This window comes from Gaeumannomyces tritici (assembly GCF_000145635.1).
Source record: "Gaeumannomyces tritici R3-111a-1 unplaced genomic scaffold supercont2.3, whole genome shotgun sequence".
Taxonomy (NCBI): domain Eukaryota; kingdom Fungi; phylum Ascomycota; class Sordariomycetes; order Magnaporthales; family Magnaporthaceae; genus Gaeumannomyces; species Gaeumannomyces tritici.
Window position 1 is genome coordinate 1,050,733 of NW_008804547.1, and position 11,287 is coordinate 1,062,019.

Genomic DNA, 11,287 nt, shown 5'->3' on the forward strand with positions numbered 1-11,287 from the left:
GAGCCCCGCCGCACCGGCCAGCCACGACGCCAGCGCCAGCGCCAGGAAGAGCACGGCCGAGCGCGCCGCGCCGCCGCGGTCGGCCGTCGGGTGGTGCAGGGGGCGGCGGCGGTGGCACCTGGGCGTCGTCCGCGGGGGCATCATCGCGGCCGGGGGCGGTAACCAGGCGCTACTGCTGCTGCTGCTGCTGCTATAGCCGTCGTGGTGGGTGTGGCTGTGGCTGGCGGAGCTGGGGAGCGGCTGCGGCTGCGGTTGCTCGAGCTCCCCCCACCCGCTCGGTGGCTGGATGGCAGTGTACCACGGCAGCGAGGAGGCCGCGTGTCCGAAGTCCTGCTTTAGTGAGGCCATGACGGCGGGAAGTGGGGGGGTTTGACGTTGGTTTCTGCTCTTGTTGTTGTGGCAGTTTGAATGGTAGCATTAGATGGCGGTCATTGAGACGTAGGGATGAGGCGGCAAAAGGACGGGGCTGCGTGGCGGCCTGCTTTTTTGAAGGCAGCAGACGGCGGATGGGTTAGCAGATAGGAGGCTGTGATGGGGGATTCCGCTGTGACGGACGTGTGTATATATGTGTGTGTGTGTGTGTGTGTGTTGGGAGCCTCGTCCAGTCACACATAGCCTGGCTGTTAGTCAGTTCGAGTCCGGCCAAACCAGCCAGCCAGCACACGTCGCTGAGCGGCGCGTGGCCACCGTCAACCCGCCCATGTAGACTCGGAAATGTCACACAAAGTGCCACTCGCGGCGCGGGACAGAATCCCGGCTGGCCCCACCGACACACCCCGTTTGGAAAAGCCAACCCCAAGCCCGGGGTATCTCGAGCTCAGCCAGGTCAATCAGGCTCCGCAAGTGACTGTGCCGTGTTGTTTGGCTCCATGTCACGGCTGATAGCTACCACAGGCGGACTTGGCCAACTGGATATATGTCCACGTCAGACTGAAAACACTTGTGCAGTCGCTTTGTGTGGTCAGTCCATGCGCATGCTGGTATCAACCTTCCCGAGGTGCGAAGATAGAACATTTACGGCCCTCGAAGCGATATAAGAGGCTGGCCTGCAAAAAAAGATGATAGGGATCGGTGAGACTTGAACTCACGACCTTAGGATGGCCCTTGTGCAGGTACTTCTCCATATAGGAACCTATGCGCTGCCAACTGCGCTACAACCCCGGATATCTGTTGATGGCTGTTTGCGGCCCGAGACGGCACCTGTAGGAGCGCGAGGAGCATGCTTCAAGACACACAGATGTCGTTTTGATAAACGGCGGACGGGCTTTGGGTGGTTGGCTGGTGCTCCACAAATCTGGCAAAAAGGGACGCTGATATAGTTTAGTCAACCAAAAAGAGAATAACTTGAAAGAAATAGCAATGGTACCGCAATGTCCGAGCCTACCAGGCCATCATGCTAAAAAAAAAAAATGTACAAAAAAGCCACGAGATAAACTCGTACACGAAAGAGTTGCCCGCCCTCCAGGGCCGGTCAAGCACATTTAAAGAAACTTGCTCTTTAAGCCGCCGAGTAGCACGTTCTTCTTCTGCTTGTTGACGTATTTGCTGACATCGTCGGCCCAGCCCTGGCTCTGGTTTTGGAGCGTGTCCATGGAGTCGCCCATGATGTTCAGCTTCTCGGTCCGTTCGTTGATCTGCCGCGAGAGGTAGTCGCCCCAGCCCTCGGGCCCCGCGCCGGCACGCGACGACCCCGCGGCACCCGCGGCGCCGCCAGAGCGCGCCAGCCTGGCCTCCTCGGCGGCTGCTGCTATCATGCGCTTGCTTGGAGGCCGTCCAGGCCCGCCGATCAGCTCGTCCAGATCCGTCGGCGACACGTGCTGCGTCCCGCTGATCCACTGGAGGTTGCTAATGGTTGGACGGGGTGGCACAGTCAGCTCTGGGTTTAGCAGCGTGTCTTCGGTGCTCATGCCTGATCCCGAGGCCCATGCCGGCACGACAACCAGCTCTGAAGGGCCCGCCCAGCAGATGATATCTCCGGTGGACGCCACCAGGGAGCTCAGACTCCGGGGCGGATCCATCATGCTAAGCGTCGCCTTGCTGATCTCCTTCAGCGCAGGGATGGAATATGCCCGTGCCGTGCGGTCTCCAAAAACACACACGACGGCGAAGCCATGCTGCTCCAGCTCAGCCACCGAGGCGGCGTCGCAGAAAACGTCGTCAAACGACTTTGATGCCCCCTTCGCCGAAGCTGGCTTGAAGATGCGGATTTCGGTTTGGGTCACTGAAAAGGTTGTTTGTCAGCTCCCGCCATGGTTTATGTCGAGTTTGGCAGCCTCTTTGCCTGTACTTACCGACGACAAGAACGCCGTTTACATGCTGGCCGTTGCGGAGGCCAGCAACTACCTCTCCAGTAGCAGTGGCTGGTCGGCCGGTGTTTGCGGCTATGGGGTTGATGCTGATAATCTTGTCGCCCAGGTTCGCGACTCCAACAAGCGTCGCCGTGTAGCCACCCCCTGAGGGCAGGAGTTTGAAAGTTGCAACCTTGCCGAGCTGAGTCCCCACAAAACAGGCTATGCTTGAATAGTTGTCACCCTCGAGGGTCAAGACTCCAAACTCGATCACAACGGGCCAGTCCTTTGCTACTGTGCTAGACGAGTGGCTCTTGAGGAACGATGACCGCTTCTCTTGCTTGGCAAATTCCGCGCTGGAACTCTGCAGGATGACTGCCGGCCCTCGAAGGTCTATTATGCTGATGAAGCCTTCCTCGGAGCCGACGGCCACGAAACCGACGTCGGACACCTTGACGGCCGTGATGGGCCCCTTGGTCATGTCGTACAGCACAAACGGCTGCAGCCCCTCCTTCAACGACGGCTCGGCCCGGGAGCTTATATCGCACAAGCCACCCGGGTTCGGCTCGACCTCGTCCGGCGCCTCCCGCCCGAGGTACTTGTTCCCGCCCCAGCGGAATATGGCGACCTCTCCTGTGCGAGTCCCCGCCGCGAATTCTCCCGTACTGGCCGCCATGGACATGGCCGTGATTTCGACTTGATCGTAGCGGCCAGTGGCCCGAGCGACGTCTACCTGTAGCATCCCCGAGTTCTCCATCTCGTCGCCGCGTCCGGCGTCCCACATGCGGACCGTGCCGTCCGCGTGCGCCACCTGGAGCACGTTGCGCCCCTCGTGCCGTCGGCGCACATTTTTACCCTCGGCTCCGCCCCGGACAAGAGACTCGCCACGGTTGCGAATCTCGTTCATGCCTAGCCATCGCTCTCGGGGTAGTATGGAGAGCGTAACCTTGGTAACGAATGGGTGCACAAACGACAGTGAGGGGTGTAGCTGATTTGTCGGGCTGATGGGGTATCCGGAAGGAAAACTTAGAGTGATCATCTCGCCAGATGACAGGACGGCCATGATTGCGACGGGATCCTGTGCGCCGGCAAAGTGCGGCGAGGTACGTGGTACCAGGTAGAAATCAGTCAGGTTGGCGCCGACCGGGGTTGGAATAACATGCTGCCGCCTGCCCTTGAAGTGGTCAGACAGTGCCTGCCACGACGAAGTGGCGTAGATGGGCGTCGGACCTAGCTCGAGCCACGTGAGGCCCTGCTCGGGTGCGTCTATGGGCAGGCCTCCAGATATCAAAAGGCCAGTGTCATCTGGATCTTCCTTGCAGCACCACTTGATGTGTGAAAACGGCTCGACCAAGGCGGGCCGGGGAGGGTTGGAACTGGACTGGTCAACATTAACGTCTAAAAGAGACCTAGCCATGACCATGCGGCCATCCTTGGGATCCCAGAAAACAAGACTGCCGTCGTCATGGGCCGTCAGGATGAATGTGCCGGTCGGGTGCCACACTGCCTGGATGACCCTCGGGTGACGGACCGAGTCGATCTTGTCGCCATTTCCGCCCGGGGCGCCGGGCTGGAGCACGTACTCGAAGAACTTTATGGGCTGGTTCTGTTTGAAGGAGTATATGATGGCGCCGTGGTTATAGGCAATGAGGAGTTGGCCAATGTCGCGCGGGTGCAGCTGCATCGACACCATGTTGGGCTGGCGGGCCTTGGGGTCGCGCTGCTTCCAGTAGTTTGGCAGGCGGAAGCTCGCGAGGCGGCAGCGGTCGAGGTCGAAGGCGAAGACATCGCCCGACGCGGTGCCGAGCAGGGCCCAGTCCAGCATGGGGTCGGTCAGCATGCAGGCGATGCCGGCGTTGGCGTGGCCGCCCAGGCGCTCGCCGGACGCGAGGTCCCATACCGTGATCTCGCCGCGCGAGTCGAGGCTGACGAGCTTGTCGGCGACAAAGTGGAGGAAGCGGATGGAGGCATGTTTGGGAGGCTGGATGGACTTGTGGACGCGCCCCTGGCCGAATATGTAGATCTGGCCGTTGCCGAAGTTGGTCAGGTTCGTGCCGACGGCGAGGAGGGACTGGACGGGGTCGTAGGCGAGACAGCTGTGGCGCAAAGGGCGCGTGTTAGTTATCAGGCGCGTCTACAGTACAGGAGGCCACGGGGACGCACCTTATTTGCGAATTGATTCCGTAACGGGACTGCTCGCTGGGCGCAAACATGTGCGGCTGGATGGCAGCAGACAGGTCGTTTTGCACGCCCGCCTGCCGGCTCCGCAGAAAGCTCGCCATGGTGGGTTCTTGCAGGCAATTGGGGTGACTGACGCGAGGTGAAGCCGGCGGCGTGGTAGATTTCGCGTTTGGCTGTCTCGGGAGATGGCAAAGGGAGCGGCGCTGAGAGGGGAAATTTCCAGTGGCTCAGCCGCGGGCAGACGTCACCTTCCCCCAAAGCCCCGCACCCGAGCTCCACCGCGGCCCCAAGCTAACACGCAAAGCTAGCACGCACGGGCAGGGTCGTGCCGTTTTCCCGCGCTAATTGCCCTCTTCAGCCATCGTTTTGCAGAGCTGAGCAGCCAAGGAAACGTGCGCGGTGGTTGAAAACCCAAGCCGCTCCAAGAATAGACACCCAAAAAGTCTATTGAACAACGATACCACAGTTATGAAACAAACAGAGAGATGCATCATCACACATTGATGCCTCTGGACTTTCCGATTGTCCTGTCGATGTTGGAAAGGGCGCGCAGCCTGCCAGCCACAGAACCAGATTCACAGAACCAGATGCGGCCCGCATCAGCAGGAATCTGCCGGAACCAACCGTCAACTTGGGTACAGCAGCGCATCCTCCATGTGTTGAGTCTTCAAATGGCAGCCAATCTCATATCCATTCTCGACGCTGAGACTTGGCCGTCGGATTGTTCCGCTCGGGTTAGCTGAATGGGTTAGCGGACTCACCAAGTGGGCTGGCCTCTTCTCCAGGGCTCAGCGCATCGTCAACTCGGACTCGCAGTCGGACTCCAAGTTGAATCGCGAGACAAGGGATTCTGGCCTGGCTGCATCTTGAAAGCGCCATGGCCGCGCGACGGATTCCCGCGGCAACCATGTCAGCATCCGCACATTTTCATCCCGACCGCTTGCGGCAGAGTCTCGAGCTCTCCGAGGAGTAGAGCTCCAAGGAGTTATTATGTCCATGTATTGATACGGGCATCTACGGCTCATCAAGTGTTTCCTCGTGTTTGTTTTGGGCTACTCTGTCCCATTTCGCGTGAAACTCGGCTATTTTGGGTCGGGTAGCCACAGCTGGCGAAGGCCTCCCTACCTACGAGGTATGTACGGAATCACAGATAATCTCCTCGGGCTCTTCCCGTAATCGGGCTGCGGCAGAGAAGAGGCTCCAACTTACGGCCGTTGACGTATCTGGTCCTTCTCAACCTGCCGGGGAAGGAATAGGTCGATTTAGATGAACGTTTCACTCTCGGAGGCGCCAGCGACACAACAACTGGCGTAATGTCTCTTTGGTGAAGCGCAATCGACGTCGTACCAATTCAGGGCCGTCTTGGTTCAATCACGGAGCCAAGGACGCGGGTACTGGCATGGGACCTGGAAGCATGGGACCTGGAAGCGCGGATTTGCGTCGCTCAGGCTTCCGTGTCACGTCTTTCACGTCTTTCTGGTGTTGTCTCGCCCACGCCTCCATCAACCGCCCCGAAACAGCGCGTGTTCACTCTCATAGAGGCCGGCGTTTTGTTTCTCGTGTATGCTTCGCCAAGCTGCTGAACCGCCAAAAGAGCGACGAGGAGTACTGTGTACGCTCGACATGCACATACGACAGCGGCAGACCGGCCGATGCAGTGACGAGACGCGCCACGAGGGCGCAATCGGGCCATTTGCTGCAGTGATGCGGAACAACCGCCGTCTGCGGTCATACACCATACACCATACACGAGCCGCATCTGTACGAGCCTGGCCGAGGAAGGGCAATGGAACCAGGCAATGGAACCAGGCAATGGAACCAGGCAGCGTCGCCGCGGCCCACGCGGTCGGATTTGGCAAGAAGGGATGCACCCAAGGACTGGCATGTAGTATCCATACATCCATGATCCATCCCCCTCTTCATGCTGTCTGGTCGGTGGAAAGCCGCAATGCGACCCTTGAGCCGCTCCACTGAGCTTACCCACCCAATTCGGGCAGCACCCAGCCTTGTTGAGTGTTAAGCGAAGGGCCGCGAATGCAATGCACGTCTGGGCCGTCACCTGGCTTTATCGCACGGGATGTAGGCCAGGCCTACGGCAGTTGCCAACGGGCCATGGCAAAGTTCGGCACCGAGTGCGCTCCCGCATATAGATAAGTCATGAGAAGAGAGAATACGTGCAGGTATATGAGCTGAACACCCACGCAAATTCGCAAAATTTCAAAATTTCAAAATTTGCGATTCTTGCCAGCAGTGCCGCACCAAAAGTCCAAGTGGATCACAGGCCCCTCCCCCGCACCGGCCCTCCTCAGCTTCTCCTCTACCCCAACCAATATTCCCCGTACCCCCGCAAGGGGAGCTTCGGCATTGGCTGGGCGGTTGGACAGCTGAGCGACCGGGGGCTTGGCGGGCGCCGCCGCATCCACATTTCCACGGCCCTAGATTCGTATTCAGGCTAAGCGGCCGACGCCTAGCGGCCAATCAAGCCGAGCTCGTTTGTTGCATAACCCTCCTGCTTTGCCCCTCATCATGCGGCGAAAGATGAATCTGAAAGAACCGACCGAGCCGTCGTTGTCTTCTCCTGTTCCTGTTCCTGTTCCTCCTTTGTTTCCCACGTGCCAAGAGGTCCACGGACAAGGCACCTCCTGGGCCATCACGGCAGTCGCAAATTTGACGTAAGAACCCACCCACGCGCAATGTAACGTCTTTGTGACCGCTGTTCCTGAGTCCCGACAGGGACTAGCGCCGTGTCGCTTGGTGCACCCATGCCGAGGAAATGACAAGGGAGAAACAATGATCGATTGGGGGGGGACCCTGGAGGTATCACAGCACGCACCCACACCGTAAGCCTGGAGGGGGCCCCAGAAACCCGGCCCAGCTCGCAAACGAGCTCGCGCGACTCGGCAAGGAGCCGGGGCGCGGAGAGCTCCCCCAGCTAGGCAGCTCCTCCCGGCGCCATCTGGGACGCCAAGATGGATGGCGCAGCCCAACTGGGCGCCCTCAGCTGTCAGGATTGAGGGGAGACGGGCTCGATGGACCAAGATGTGTTCACATCAGTCTCAGCCTGCCGAGCCGGGCACCCCGGGGGGTATTCTCAGGGATTACGGCCGTTTGTCAATTTTGGCCCGAGTGCCTGCAAAAATCAACTAGGGATCCCTGGTATGTCAGTCATGTCCAAGTCGCGCCTGTAGCCTCCTTCCTCTTCCTACCAAACGGCCGACGAATCAGCGGGCTCCGCGGCGGCTGACGACAGGCCTACCCGACTAGGAAGGACGCCGCACACACGGCAAAGAAAATAAGAATATGCAGCTCCGACACCCTTGTCATGCAGCTTTATCTCATTCCATCCTGCTTCCTACACGTGTTTCCTATGGATGCTCCTCCACCATTTCTTATTCTCTCCTATTTACTTTCTCTCCTATTTCCTCGCACCTCATATCCATTCCGCTGATTGGGGAAACGTGGCACCGACTTAGATCCGGAAGACATCCGTACTGGGTGGGTGTCGTGCAGCAGCAGACACGGATGGCAGAAAAAAAAAGGGATGGAAAAATAAACAAAAAATGGTTATATTATCAGACGGGTGTCGTACACATGACCACGGTTGCTACGCCAAGTGGGCAACGCCAAGCTCCCACACCACCTTGCCTAGGGAGGAAGGTATCGGCTGGGACGCCCAATCAATCTCTAGCAACCAACCCAATTGGATAATCCATAGTGGCGGCCAGTTCTGTGCCACCACGCATGCATATGTTCGTTCAATGTTCAATCTGCCCTCAGCCGACCCATTGGGTTGCTCTCTGTGTAAATTTTGTGGCGGCCAACAGGAACATGTCTGCTCGTACCTTGTACCTTCGGTCCACTCCCACTTGAGGGGGAGGAAGGAGGGGGTCCACGTACTGGGGCCAGTTATCCTTGGAGCCCCTCCCCCGCTGACCCAATTCCTCCCAGGGCGGACCAAGACTTTTGGAGACTATGGGGTATCTGCCAGGGTGCGTGCAAGTGCAGACCGAAGAAAAAACCAGCCTCGGGCTGGCCTGATAAATTGAACGTCGTCCGCCGCCCCTGCCCCATTCACCTTGATACCCTACCTCGCCCTCTCTTTCTTTCCATCTCTTTTCTTCCTCACCCTTCCCCTCCTTGAGCTCTCGCCTGGTTCTGGTACTCGCTTGTTGCGGGACTAAAGGCTCGAAGTGACGAACCTGGTCGCACTTCCGCACTTGGGCGCATCCGACCACAGTCTGCCTGGTACCTACAGCCTGCCGACAGTCTTCTGCGCCTCCAACACCCGACGACCATCACTCCAGACGAGCCGCCCCAGGGCCCCGTCGCCAAAAATGACAAACAGCTCAGACAAGGAGCACGGGGTGAGTCACCTCGAGGGCGATGCCGAGGCCGTGGCCGCCCATAAGGTCGGCTCCCACGGCGGCCAGCACGCCTCGCCCGCCGACTTCGGCTTCAGCCCCGAGGAGGAGAAGGCCATCATGCGCTGGGTCGACAGGCGCCTCGTCACCACGGTCGGCTTCATGTACTGCGTCTCGCTTATGGACCGGACCAACCTCGGAGCCGCCTCCATCGCCGGCATGGACCGCGACCTGGGCCTGAGCATCGGCGACAGGTACAGCATCATCACGCTCGTCTTCTTCATCACGTACACGCTCTTCCAGCCGCCCTCCACCGTCATCGTCCGCAAGGTCGGCCCGCGCGTCCACCTGGCCCTCATCACGCTGCTCTGGGGCGCCTGCATGATCGGCATGGGCTTTGCCGCCACCTGGGACGTCATGGCCGGCCTGCGTGTCCTGCTGGGTATTCTCGAGGCCGGTTTCTTCCCGAGCTGCGTTTACCTGCTCAGCACTTGGTACACTCGCTGTGAGTGGCCGCCCTTGCTCGACATGCCTGCCTTTCTGTCTACTCGGCATTGCTGACAACTGTCACGCTTACTACTTATAGATGAGGTCGGCAAACGGTACTCGATGTTTTACCTGCTGGGATGCGTCGCTGCCGCCTTCTCTGGCATCCTGGCCTTTGGTGTAAGCCAAGATCCAGATCCCACAGCCAGCCCTATTGAATATCAAATTGGTAGTCGCTAACTGATGGATCCTTGGCAAATAACAGCTCATGCAAATGAAGGGTCTCGGAAACCTGAACGGGTATGTGATGTGTGATATCTGCTGGCCACAATGAGAAGGAGCTAATAGTCCCATTCTAGTTGGCGATGGATCTTCATCATGGAAGGCATCATCACCTGCCTCCTTGGAATTGGTGGCTACTGGTTCCTTGTCAACTTCCCCGACTCGAAGCGTGCGAACTGGTCGTTCCTGGGCGAACGTGAGCGTGCCTGGGTTGTGGCCCGCGTCCAGGAAGACCGCGGCGACGCCAAGGTGCAGGCCTTCACGTGGGGCGCCTTCCTCGGCGGCGGAAAAGACATCAAGATTTGGATGTACGCCATGATCTTCTTCAACACCACCACCATCACCTACGCCCTGGCCTACTTCATGCCCATCATCCTGAACGCCAGTCTGGGCTTCGACGTCGGCACCGCCCAGTGCCTGGTGGCCCCGCCCTACGTCCTCGCCGGCATCGTCATGATGACGGGCGCCTGGCTCGGAGACAAGTACCACGTCAGGGGGCCCATCATCGTCGCCAACATGATCCTCTGCCTCATCGGACTTCCCATCCTCGGCTTCCACCCGGACCCCAAGGTCCGATACATGGGCATCTTCCTGGTTACCGCCGGCGCCAATGCCAACGTCCCCGCCGTCATGGCGTACCAGGCCAACAACATCCGCGGCCAGTGGAAGCGAGCCTTTTGCAGCTCCACTCTTGTTGCCATGGGCGGTATTGGTGGAATCGCCGGCAGTCTGGTCTTCAGGTTTGTTCTCCCAGTTATTGTGTGTTTTCCCTGGAGAATCGATCGCCATTCTAACCGAGTTCCCTTTTCAACCACTTTTTAGGAATGCTGATAAGCCCACCTACCGCCCCGGCCTATATGCCTGCATCGCATGCGCGCTGCTCAACATCATCCTTGTCGGAGTCCTGAGCCTTTTGTACAAGATGGAGAACGGCAAGGCGGAGAGGGAGGGCAAGGAGCTGGAGGTCACCCAGGTGAGACATTCCTTCGTCGACCGCCTGCCTCGACGTGCAACGGCGAAAGCTAACCAAGATGTTGCTATTTAGGGCGAGGACTTCCAACCCGGCTTCCGCTACACCTACTAAGCGCATCTCTCTTGTCTCTACTTTCTGACTATTCGACCGCGCCCATCAACCGCTATGATGTATTGGAGGACTATTTAGGGTTGAGGCGATGGGCGTCCTCTGGCGGGGGTGCCGGAAAGGACGCTCGTGTCGTTGCGATACACCATGCCTAGGCAATTTTGCCACAACCAACGTCGTAGTCCAAGATTAGGGTGATATAATGAGATCGGATAATACTTCAAACTGCCTTGATTCAGTGACGTTTATCATTGAGCTCGCTCAACCTCTGTTTACCCATTCTGAAAGAAGCAGCACCGGCTTTGCCCTTGATCAGCACGACTTTGCACACTGATGGCATATCGGCTCACTCGACATGCCTCAAGATCTTGTATGGGCCATTACAGTTTCTTGGCGCGGCTGACGGGCTGACGGTTGTCAGCCGTTTCAACCGGTCCCGCCCAGAGCCAGTTTGCTCTTGTATGCATCATGCATCATGTAGAATTAGGCTTCGGCCCGGTACATAAGCGGCCATGGATGTCGCGCGCCACCGCCCCATGTCGACGGGGCGCGGGGGGGGGGGGGGGGGGGGGCCCTTGGCTACGGGACAGTCAGGGCGGAGGAAGGTG

General features: G+C 58.8%; 4 protein-coding genes and 1 pseudogene across 5 annotated transcripts; 1 reads left to right on the forward strand and 4 right to left on the reverse strand.

Annotated features, from left to right (window-relative positions):
• Window positions 1–3: 3 nt before the first annotated feature.
• Window positions 4–1,012, reverse strand: GGTG_05444 (hypothetical protein; the record flags this gene model as incomplete). The annotated part of the gene is made up of 2 exons (XM_009223247.1): window positions 556–1,012; window positions 4–478 (listed from the first exon to the last, which is right to left on the reverse strand). A coding segment is annotated over exon 2 (345 nt), but the record flags the coding sequence as incomplete, so codon positions are not given.
• On the reverse strand, window positions 1,013–4,652 carry GGTG_05445 (hypothetical protein). Its single transcript, XM_009223248.1, has 3 exons — window positions 4,452–4,652; window positions 2,292–4,384; window positions 1,013–2,221 (listed from the first exon to the last, which is right to left on the reverse strand). Exons 1-3 carry the CDS (start codon window positions 4,568–4,570, stop codon window positions 1,482–1,484), a joined length of 2,952 nt encoding a protein of 983 aa, XP_009221512.1. The 5' UTR covers window positions 4,571–4,652; the 3' UTR covers window positions 1,013–1,481.
• On the reverse strand, window positions 1,064–1,161 carry GGTG_20111 (annotated as a pseudogene). Its single transcript has one exon. The product of its transcript is annotated as a tRNA-OTHER (tRNA).
• A 2,042-nt stretch (window positions 4,653–6,694) lies between the features above and the next one.
• On the reverse strand, window positions 6,695–7,120 carry GGTG_05446 (hypothetical protein; the record flags this gene model as incomplete). The annotated part of the gene is made up of 2 exons (XM_009223249.1): window positions 6,695–6,904; window positions 7,109–7,120. The coding sequence occupies 2 exons, from the start codon at window positions 7,118–7,120 to the stop codon at window positions 6,695–6,697; spliced, it is 222 nt and encodes a 73-aa protein (XP_009221513.1).
• Window positions 7,121–8,426: 1,306 nt separating this feature from the next.
• GGTG_05447 (hypothetical protein) lies at window positions 8,427–10,918 on the forward strand. Its single transcript, XM_009223250.1, has 6 exons — window positions 8,427–9,335; window positions 9,417–9,496; window positions 9,582–9,616; window positions 9,676–10,338; window positions 10,421–10,571; window positions 10,644–10,918. The coding sequence occupies exons 1-6, from the start codon at window positions 8,804–8,806 to the stop codon at window positions 10,680–10,682; spliced, it is 1,500 nt and encodes a 499-aa protein (XP_009221514.1). The 5' UTR covers window positions 8,427–8,803; the 3' UTR covers window positions 10,683–10,918.
• Window positions 10,919–11,287: the final 369 nt, after the last annotated feature.

What these genes read in the sequence shown, in the direction of transcription:
- GGTG_05447 (XM_009223250.1), top strand. Translation starts at nt 8,804, where the DNA reads ATGACAAACAGCTCAGACAAGGAGCACGGGGTGAGTCACCTCGAGGGC. An exon ending in CTGGCATCCTGGCCTTTGGT is followed by an intron (nt 9,497 to 9,581) that starts GTAAGCCAAGAT and finishes GGCAAATAACAG; the next exon opens with CTCATGCAAATGAAGGGTCT. An exon ending in GGTCTCGGAAACCTGAACGG is followed by an intron (nt 9,617 to 9,675) that starts GTATGTGATGTG and finishes GTCCCATTCTAG; the next exon opens with TTGGCGATGGATCTTCATCA.
- GGTG_05445 (XM_009223248.1), bottom strand. Translation starts at nt 4,570, where the DNA reads ATGGCGAGCTTTCTGCGGAGCCGGCAGGCGGGCGTGCAAAACGACCTG. An exon ending in GGAATCAATTCGCAAATAAG is followed by an intron (nt 4,385 to 4,451) that starts GTGCGTCCCCGT and finishes TTTGCGCCACAG; the next exon opens with CTGTCTCGCCTACGACCCCG. An exon ending in AAACGGCGTTCTTGTCGTCG is followed by an intron (nt 2,222 to 2,291) that starts GTAAGTACAGGC and finishes CAACCTTTTCAG; the next exon opens with TGACCCAAACCGAAATCCGC.